Source organism: Clytia hemisphaerica, unplaced genomic scaffold, assembly GCF_902728285.1.
Source record: "Clytia hemisphaerica strain Z4C2 unplaced genomic scaffold, Clytia hemisphaerica genome assembly, whole genome shotgun sequence".
NCBI classification, from domain to species: domain Eukaryota; kingdom Metazoa; phylum Cnidaria; class Hydrozoa; order Leptothecata; family Clytiidae; genus Clytia; species Clytia hemisphaerica.
In genome coordinates, this window is record NW_027103334.1 from 1,036,267 (window position 1) to 1,046,666 (window position 10,400).

The 10,400-nt window shown below is 34.8% G+C and overlaps 1 protein-coding gene across 1 annotated transcript; it reads left to right on the top strand.

The window, feature by feature from the left end:
- The first annotated feature begins 4,077 nt into the window (after positions 1-4,077).
- LOC136817008 (suppressor of fused homolog) lies at positions 4,078-10,073 on the top strand. Its single transcript, XM_067073353.1, has 11 exons — positions 4,078-4,233; positions 4,985-5,119; positions 5,401-5,540; positions 5,958-6,106; positions 6,529-6,614; positions 7,139-7,211; positions 7,350-7,534; positions 7,817-7,969; positions 8,119-8,257; positions 8,588-8,659; positions 9,261-10,073. Exons 1-11 carry the CDS (start codon positions 4,118-4,120, stop codon positions 9,327-9,329), a joined length of 1,317 nt encoding a protein of 438 aa, XP_066929454.1. The 5' UTR covers positions 4,078-4,117; the 3' UTR covers positions 9,330-10,073.
- Positions 10,074-10,400: the final 327 nt, after the last annotated feature.

The window sequence follows — 10,400 nt, forward strand, 5'->3', positions numbered from 1 at the left end:
TGGAAAAAGCTGACTCTGCAGAAAAAAAGAAAACAAATGAAAATGAAAACATAGACTCATTTCAAAACAAAATGGCTGTTGGCTGGAAGTCTAAATACATGTGGCTGATGTTTTGATGTAGTTTTTAGTAGTTTTGAAAGTCTTTAGAGCTTGTGAAAGAGTTTTTATGGTAAGTTGATTATGTGCGTTTGCCTGGGTTTCCAAAGTTCAGAAAGTCTGTCAACAAGGGTTCATACACAGACTGTTTATAACATTCTGTGTCAGACTAATCTACCTGCACCAAGCTCTATAATTTTAGAACTTTGTGAGGTGAGGTATTTTTTGTTTTTTCTAAAATTATGAGCTTGGATTCCCAGGCTACTTTCCAGGTTATTGATGGTGTACCGTTTAGCTCTTTTATTCCCCAATACTCAGCTGATGATATAACAGTGTACTGTTTTTGTAACGCTCGTGTATTATGAAAAAGTTTTGTGTGTATAGCCAATAGCCTTGTAAGCTCAATCAATCAACATCATCAATTGTAATTGACCATGCAAGAAAGATAAGCAAACGATTGGATCAAGTTTCAAACATTTTGACCCGGAAATCAATTATTATTCTGCCTATTTTAAAGTATAAAACGAGAAGTTCAATGATTCTGAAAGAAGTTATTTGACGATTCTCTTACAAAGAATTGCTCGCTCGCTCACTCGCTGGCTGAAAGTGAAAGTGAAACTGAAACTGTCAGTCAGCAAACACAGGCGCAAACGCCCGGGGGGGGTACTACCCTTGTCGACCGACGGGGGTGCTCCGCTGAGGTTCGAAAAATGGACCCTACGTGGGACTCGAAATTTGCGAAAAAGTGACCCTGAATGGGACGGAAATTCCAAAATTTTCTACTTTTTCCCCAAATTTTCCAAAAAAAGGCACCCTACGAGGGACTGATTTTTCTATTTTGGTGTTTTTGCGACCCTACCTGGGACTCGTGGAGGTTAGAAAAGGTACCCTGACCAGCGGAGCATCCCCGTAACCCATCTTGCCCTAGGACCCCCCCCCCCCGGGCGCAAACGCCTATACCCGTTCTTCTAGAATTAAAGAAACAACACGCCTATACCCATTCTTCTAGAATTAAAGAAACAACATTGACATTATCTATTAAGACTTCAGTAAAGCTTTTGTAGACCATACCATTTTCTATTCTATTTCTATTTGTTTCCATTTGGTTGAGTTGCAGGAGGCTTTGAGGCCTATTTTCGCAACTATAGACGCTTTCATTGAGCGCCCCGTCAGCACCTTGGACTGACTACCCAATTCTCCTCACATGGCATGGGTTGACCGGTTGACCCGGGCGAAGGTTCATTCACTTGCCAAGTGAACCGCTGTGAGTGGGAATCGAACCTCAGTTGCCTGTGCAGCAACCAAGGTCAATGACCACTATACCACACCGTTACATAAGCTTCAGAAAAATGGAATAAACGGTAAACTCCTTGAATGGATCAGATCCTTTTTGACTCATCGAACACAGAGATTTTTAGTAAACTCAACCTTGTCCTCAGAAACAGATGTTATTTCAGGTGTGCCACAAGGATCTGTGCTGGGACTGCTATTGTTCCTGATCATGATTCAAGATATTGATAGCAACATCCTTCATTCTATTTTGGCATCGTTTACTGATGACACCCGTTTGATGAAAGAAATATTCAAACTGGAGGATGTTTATCATCTACAAAATGATCCAGACACAGTCTATAAGTGGACAGAAGACAACAACATGCAGCTGAATGGTCTTAAATTTGAGCACCTTGCCTACGGAAAAACTGACGCTCTGAAGCAAAGTTCTCGCTATTTTTCTGACACAGCAACGTTGATCGAAAATAAAGACAAAGTTAAAGACCTTGGAGTCACCCTAGACACTCAGTTGACTTATGAGAAACATATCCTTAAGAACAAATCAAAAAAGTAAAAAATCTAAGTGCATGGATATACCGCACATTCAAATCAAGGAAAATTGAAACCATGTTAACTTTATGGAAAGCACTAGCCATCCCTCATTTGGACTACTGTTCTCAACTCTGGTCTCCCTGGAAGTGTGGTCTCGTCCAGCAACTGGAAGAAGTTCAGAAATCATTTTTACATGGAATTCCATCCCTCGGACATCTTAATTATTGGGAAAAGCTCAAATCAGTAAAACTGCATATAGCCTTGAAAGACAGAGAGAGTGGTGTCAAATAATTTATACCTGGAACATCATTGAAGGCAACGTCCCGAATTTTGATTATGACGAAAGTAAAGGAGGCATCTCCCGCCATATAAATCAGAGATTGGGGAGAATTTGCAATCTAAAAGCTGTCAATATCAAACACAAAAATATCTGGAGGGGAAGTCTTTCCCAAGAACGCCCTCGATTATTCAACACCCTTCCCAGACCAATAAGAGATTTGACAAACTGCCCCAAAGAAGTATTCAAAAAACACTAAGACAGCTTCCTCACAACTGTTCCGGATGAACCTCTGCTTGCCCACTATTTTAACCTTAGGCAAGCTGACTCCAACCGCCTCAAGGAAATGTCGAAGCATTGGACGAGTTGTATGAGCTGTTCAAGCTGAAGCTAAAATGAGGTATAAAGGTATTCTATATCTCAGCCTTGAATAATCGCTTGTGGCAAACAAAAGATTGAAGAAAAAAAAACTTTAAAAAGTTCTTATTAAGTGATGCTATCATAGCTTATCTAAAACTTAGACAGACAGCTACTAGAGAGATACTAGCTACTTGTTTGATTGAACTTCATTATAAAAGAAGGAGAATTAAAAAAGAAAATTGAAGAATTGAAAAAATGGACATCAATTGGAATCGAACTCGGAGCCCCATGCATATGAGACAGACGATCTAACCGCTTGAGCTAACCACGCTTTGGAAGTAGTGAGGGAAAGCGTGAACTGATAAGAAAGAAAAAGGAAAGAAAGAAACGAGAAGAAAATTAATTCCCGCTTTGATGTTATTATCGAAACAAAAGGGTCAGTCATGCCGAAATTCCTTTCCACACGTCAGCAATCTAGTTTCTATAAATATGAAAACTAGATTGTAAGGTATATTCTAAAAAAGAAAAGTTGGTTTTCTAAACAGGGACATTATATGTAATATGTACTCTTGCAGTCTCACAGAGTTAGATGTCATGTTGAACAATTGAAACTTCCAGCATCAATACAAATTTACAAGAAAAAGTTATGATACACACTTTTTATAATAACTATGCATTGATGGATCCGATATTTCGATCACTGTGGGTCATTGTTTTAATGCTGGAGTTTTAATTATTCAACATCATATATCATAACTAAAAAGGTTTATATATTGATTTTAAAATTGTACCCCAAAAATCCAAAATCATCCAATCAGATTGCAAAATTATGTTAGGTTGACATTTATGAAACTTGTCACCAATATTTAGTCCCAGAAGAAAACCATGTAAAGCCTTGGAAGGCCTTTGTCGCAAACTTGATTCTGATCAAAAGCATCTAAACTAAAGCGTCTAGTCTTTAAGTCCAACACATTTGAATGATGGACTTTTAAAGCTTTTTTAACTATGCTTTGCCAGCTTATCCATATATTTATTTCAATGCAATACAGCCTTAAAAATTCCATGAATGCAATTTGAAAGTCTCTGGAGAAAGGTATGAAAATACCCTAATCCACAAAAATATCCATAATACCTATGACATCAAAAGAATGGACTCCTTTTTGGCTTTACCCCCTGGTTCCAGGTGACTAAAAAATTTTTCAACCAACCACTGAATCAACTATGGGTTACTACCCTCAGTATGTAAGAACTAATAAGGGGTCAGCTAAATCACTAGGGAGACCTAGAATGTGCATATAACCCATGTCCGCCCTAAAGTTATCAGTAAGTGATTTATCTCAAAATGGAAAAAAATGGACTTATGATATGATAATTTACAATATTAGTTAAAGTGACTACAACAAGTCCCTCACTCACTCATACAAATAGAACAATATTTATACAAATAGACAATTGATGTCAAATTTTGTCTAATATAATCAGGAATTTTAGCTAATCAGCTTCCACCCATTCCATTTTGGTTCATTTGATGTTTATATCTTTTAAGATTTCTATAAAAAAATGAATAGGACTCAACAACAAACACCACCAGGTCTTGCTGCCATTTATCGATATCTCCGAAGAATATATCCTAATCAAACAAATCCATTGCAAGTGACAGCTCTTGTCAAATATTGGTAAGCAATTATATGTTATTAATTCTTTAGATATCTAATTTATAACTTTACGACTGAAGCTGCCACACCAGTCATTTTTAAATATTGAGGTAACGAACTTGAGGAAAGAACCCTCATTGGTTTTTTAGCAGATTTCTTGAACAAACTTCCCTTTTGTAAATTTGTCAGAGTTACCTTTTGTTAAAGGAAACTAGGGATCTCTTTCAAATTCATTCCAATAATGTAATCTCCATTTAAAAATGTCAGAAACAGACCTGCCAACTTGAGATGTTCATTTTGCGTGAGATAAAAATTGGCACCTCTCCAGAAATCCTTGCTACTGGAAAATTGTTTGACCTTTGTGGATTTTCCCTAAATCTGCTTTAAAATCAAATAATTGTAAACAAAATATTTTTTTGCTGATTCTGGCTGCTTTGCTCTTGAAGTCTGCTCAGTTGAGATACAAATACCCCTGTCATTGCAAGTGCAATAAATCTTGGTCAAGTGACCCACTAGACTTCAGATTTTGAGTAAGATTCACAATATCTATTTGCAACACTGTCAGAAACAGTAAATCTCTCGTGAAGAAAAGTTTTTTAATACTTTAGATCAATTCATTATACTTGTTGCGACAAGAAATATAAAATAAAATAATAAAATTTCACAAATGTCCCGATATAACCATTTTAAGAAAATTTCAAGTAACTTGTAATAAGAGTGGGAAAGCAGCAATTCAACTGAAAGTTTTTAAAATAATTTTTATTTCCTTCAGGTTAAATGGACCCGATCCATTAGATTTTGTGAGTATGTATGATAACCCTGGAGATTCTATCCTCAATGTGCCTCCTCATTGGCATTATGTCAGCTGTGGATTGTCTGATCTACATGGTGATGGAAGAATTCATGAGTAAGCTAAGTTAATGGTAGTGATAGCATCAGAAAGTCTTTGAGTGTAAAAACATCAAACATTCTTTGCTTGAATACTTATTATAACTTTTTTTGAATGACATTAGGTGTAACAGGAAGAAATTATAATGTTGTTTTTCTCCACAGGACATGACTTTTCGAATTTCTTTACTTCAATTTATATAATTCTTTTAGATTGACATTGCAACAGTAAGTCCATTGGTTTTGAGACAGTATGATGTATTTTAGTGGTGTGCAATAAGAATAAATACATTTTTATAGGGCAACACAAGATGACACGGGTCCTAGTGGTTACGGTTTTGAGCTTACCTTTCGCTTACGAAAAATGCCTGGAGAAGAGTATCCACCAACTTGGCCTGCAGAGTTGATGCAGAACCTAGCAAAATATGTTTTCAAATCAGGTATGACATGTTATAAAAATAAAAGAATATTATTTCCTTAGATTCTGAATCATGCGAGCCAAAGTTAATTATTTTCATATACACAGTCTTCTCGCGGTTGGATATAGGACATATAGGTTCAGTAAAAACCGTATTGGTGGCCAGGCTTCTCAAGGAAGACAGATACGGTATATATCTCACCTCCATGTGATTTCTTTTGACCAATAAAACCGCTAGAATCTTACTGATGCAGGATAAAGTTTGATAGTGATAGTTTGGTTGCAGGCCTTACTCTGGAAATTAGGAAGTAGAAAAGTTAAAACAGCACAAAACCAGCAGTTATTTCCTCAAAAAAGAGCAAAACCTGTACTAATTTCAATAGTTTTGTTTGTGTTGTGAAACAAGTAATCAATTAGGTTTGTATTTTCCTATTGCTAGAGCAAATGTTGTGTGCAACTGATCACATATCATGGCATACGCCATTAAACGCTAATGACAAAATGACCAATATAAATCAGATGTTATTAAGTGAAGACCCACAGCTGCATCAGCTCAATACACCTTTTGGATATGTTAATTTCATGCAGGTATAAAACATTATGGTATGAGACAGTTGCCAATACTATTTCACATAAAAACTTGAGAAATTGAGAACTTGTATGCAATTAGTTGGATATTTTTGGATCGCTAATAGATTGTATTTTTACCTGGGCTGCACTTTAAAAACTGTTGGTTTGCCATCACCCAACCCACTCTACCTCTACCAACCCAAAAAATGTATTTCCTTTCTTCAAATCAAACTTCTATCGGTTCAGTCTGACTCTGTCTTTTAAGATTAAGAATCGCTTGTGAATTTCCTTCTAGCTCTTACTCTTTATTTTTTTCCAACCAATCGACCCGTCTCTAAAATCTAGGGTCAGGCGACGGCAAACCTACTTTCCAGCCCTATTACAGATAAGTAAGGTATGAAAAAGGATCTATTTTTATCGTTTATTTTTAAATGTTTCAGATAATTGGAGTGTTCACAGAAGAGTTGCAAGCTGCCCAGCAATGGAATGGATTAGCTGTCATCAATTTATTGAGACAAATCCCAGAGTATGAAGAACATTTCGTCGCATGAGAAATAAAGAGACTTGTCTCCATTTTCCTTTTTTTGAGATATTAGAATTTAAAAATTTAGAAATAAAAAGACTTATCTCCAGAAAATGGAGATAAATCTTTTTACTTCTCAAAATTGTGAATTTTGTTACCCTTTACTTTACATTTAAAAAATGGAGACAAGTCTTTTTACTTTGGATTTAGGGCTGTCTTTTATAAAATTTGTTCAAATCTGCAACCCATTAAAAAAAAAGAGATAAATTTAAAATGTCAAACCTCATGGATTTAGGTCTGTTTATCTCCAAGAATTTTTTCTGATGAATATGGATCAATCATTGTCTCATTTTTCGAAAAATTGGAGACAAGTCTCTTTATTTCTCATGCGACAATTTATTTGTCAGTTCAAATACCCAACAATATTGATCTGAGCCTGCATTGTCAATGCAAGATTCAAATCTTATTGGTCAAATATTATTCTCCAAAACATCAACCAAAATAACTTCTCTTACTTTATATCACAGAGCTGGAGGCCATTGGTTCGTTACAGATATGACAAGACAGAAAAGTATTTTTCAAATGAACCCTAGATTAAGGGTAAGATTTATTTACAAATTTCTTTATGAACTGCTTTACGTTTTACAATTAAAAATAAATTTTGTGAAAACTTATTTATTAAAGATAGCTTTTCCCAATAACAACATGATTCGAATTAACCCATGTAATGTTTTGTAGGAAATGGTTGAGATTGGGATCGCTGACGAGGGGTCAAACTTAAGTGGAGTGAGCGCAAAATGTTGGTGGGGTGAATGTAGTAAAGACAGAATCCATGAAGCTTTGGCGACTGCACACAATAACCAATACCCTGAGAGACCAACTTCCTCTGCACTCTCAAATCGAATCAGAAGCTCGCTGCAAAAGTAAAAGAAATTTTCACTTTTTCAACAGAAAAAACAATGCTGTCTTATTGATTTCACCATTCATATTATTGATGCATATGGTAGATGGTACTAGGCATAAATGTAAATGATGACACGAATGTATGTTTCTCTTTCTTGACTTTGAATTGCTATGATGTGAAGGGATTACATTGATATCTACTTTGCTCTCGCTGAAGCCTGGAGGAAATCAGCAAATTATTTTTCCAAATCCCTGCAATATTAGGGTTGTACTATAAACTTGTTTTCAATCTTTCACCTTAGCTACCGTAATGAAGCTGCAGTTGAGAATGAAAGAGCAAGTCGTGCGTCAAATTACAGTTCAGTGAGCGAACTACTCAAATCACGACCAATCACTGAAGGATTACAGTTGAGGTTCAATTTAGAAGCTGCAGCACTACTGCCTTTGGCAATCAGGTACTGAATTTTGATGTATTTTTTCTCATTCGGATTACTGGCTGTGAAAAGATTGTTTTTATAATACAGTCTCCCCTTTGAAGATCAGTGTCCTTTCTCCACTGCCTCAAATTGCTTACTTTAAAGGTTTATTTCTTTTTCTTTTACAGAGGTCGTTTAGCCCATGGTAGACATTTTACATTTAAAGGGGCACAAAGTGATTGCGCCATCACCTTTGTGTCAACTGATATAACAGGAACAAGTGTGGATGAAAAGTATCCATACGCTGCTCTACAAAATTGGCTCCAGGTAAGTCCTATCTTTACAATGTTGATAGTAACTTTTACTATTTTAATATGATATATTCTAACCGATATTCATAATATGCACTATTGCAATGTCTTCTGACATTACATCAAGGACCCAACAGCTGATTGGTTGTAAGTGACGTAAAATCAGTCAAAACGTCACTTTCAACCAATCAGCTGTTGGGTCTGTGTAATACATTGCAATGGTGCATATCATGAATAGGACGAAATTCCAAACATAAAACCTTTTAAAAAGCTGTTGTTCGCCTTTTAGACTTTTCTTTGGCTAACTTAAATATAAAATACTTTCTCGAAATTGTTTTTCTTTTAGGTGTTAATACCTGATGACTTCTTAGAGACTTTAGCTCATGATTTTGACCAACTACAACGGCGGCCAGACGAGGTACATATTTATTTAGTTTGATTTTCCATTGTTAACTAGATTCCAAACCGTTTTAGTGGAAAAAACAAACAATACCTCTATTGTTTTCATATATTTTACATTTTGTCGCATAAGAAATAAAAAGACTTGTCTCCATTTTCCTTGTTTTGAGATATTAGCATTTAAAAAATTCAGAAAATGGATATAAATCTTTTTAATTCTCAAAATTGTGAATTATGTTGCCTATTACTTTACATATAAAAAATGGATTTAAGTCTTTTTTACTTTACATTTAGGGTTGTCCTTTATTCAATTTGTTCGAATCTGCAATTTATGACACCCATTAAAAAATAGAGACATCAAAATATATAAGGCCAAAAAGTCAAAACTCGTGGATTTAGGTCCGTTTATCTCCAAGAATTTTGTCTGTAGAATATGGATCAACCATTGTCTCGTTTTTCGAAAAATCGGTCCCTTTATTTCTCATGCGACGATGTTCGCTTTATTTTGGTCAATGCCTCTGTTAACCCTCTTTGGTTGAAAACAAATTGAAGTATATTTCCAAAGCAAAACCCCAGTGACTAGTAAAGTTAAAAACTACTGGACCTTTCTTATTTTTTAGATTTCTTTACCGAAACTGTATGCGTGGCCACAAAGAAATTTGATGATTACCATTGTTGGTGATTCGTGAGAAAAACGAAAGGTTTATATTGAGTCAATATGGTTCTTGTATTTTCTCTGCATATTGCTGATTGGTGATTTTCATCACTGCTCATTCGATATTTAAGACACACTATAAAGATGTTAGTATTAAAGGTTGGATTAGGTGGATTATTTTCTGTTAAAAGTTCTTTTTTTTTTCAAAAACGATAGATTTGTGTATATTAGTTTGTATTTTTGTCTTTTTTGTTGTTTTTTATTACTTTACTGTCATATTTTTCAAATGTTCATGCGATTTTGTTCTTGAGTCTGGAATCTTTGGAACAGATTTGATTTTAGATTTTTTTACCATTCATCATCATAATTATGAAATATTTTTATTTCTTCGATTTTTTACTTTTTTAATAATAAAAGTTTTCATTTTTAAAATTTTAAGATTTTCATTTTTTTTATAAACCCATAGAATTTGCCTTGAATTATATTGATAGATTAGCTGATATAATTTGTTTTGTACAAATTATTTGCTCGATCGCAGGTCTTTCTAACTTTAAATTTTATTTTTAGTTTTTTAACTTTTTTTAATTTTATATATTTATCAAAGAGAAAGGAGTTTAAAGTGGCTTTTTATTGATGATATAGTGTCAGTCCTACATTAAAATTAAACCTTTCAAGAATTTAGCTTTGTTAGATAAATTAATCTAATTTTTATACCAGTTTTAATTTTTATAAAGCACATCACTAACTTGAATTGAAATATAATAATATTTGATATTTTGCTAATGTTTGATAGAGTTTGAACCCTTTGTTTGAAGAGGCCCCGCAAGCGGTTTTCGTGATGACGTGTAAGGGCTTTTTTGCAGCGTGATTACGTGATTTAAAAGATTTTTGAGCCGCGATTTAGAGTTTTTCAAAGGGATGCGCGATTGTCCTTTTTTTTCTGATTTGCGTGATCGTGATTCAAGACAAAAAATTGCGTGATATCGTGATCAGTTACCGCTGAGGGGCCTCTTTAAATTATTGATTCATTGAGTCTAGATATCAGTATCCTTGCTATCGGTCTTTCTCACACAATTTCAAGGTCAGAGTAAACAAAGTGCGTCCC

What these genes read in the sequence shown, in the direction of transcription:
- LOC136817008 (XM_067073353.1), top strand. Translation starts at nt 4,118, where the DNA reads ATGAATAGGACTCAACAACAAACACCACCAGGTCTTGCTGCCATTTAT. An exon ending in AAAATATGTTTTCAAATCAG is followed by an intron (nt 5,541 to 5,957) that starts GTATGACATGTT and finishes TCCTATTGCTAG; the next exon opens with AGCAAATGTTGTGTGCAACT. An exon ending in CTCTACAAAATTGGCTCCAG is followed by an intron (nt 8,258 to 8,587) that starts GTAAGTCCTATC and finishes TTTTTCTTTTAG; the next exon opens with GTGTTAATACCTGATGACTT.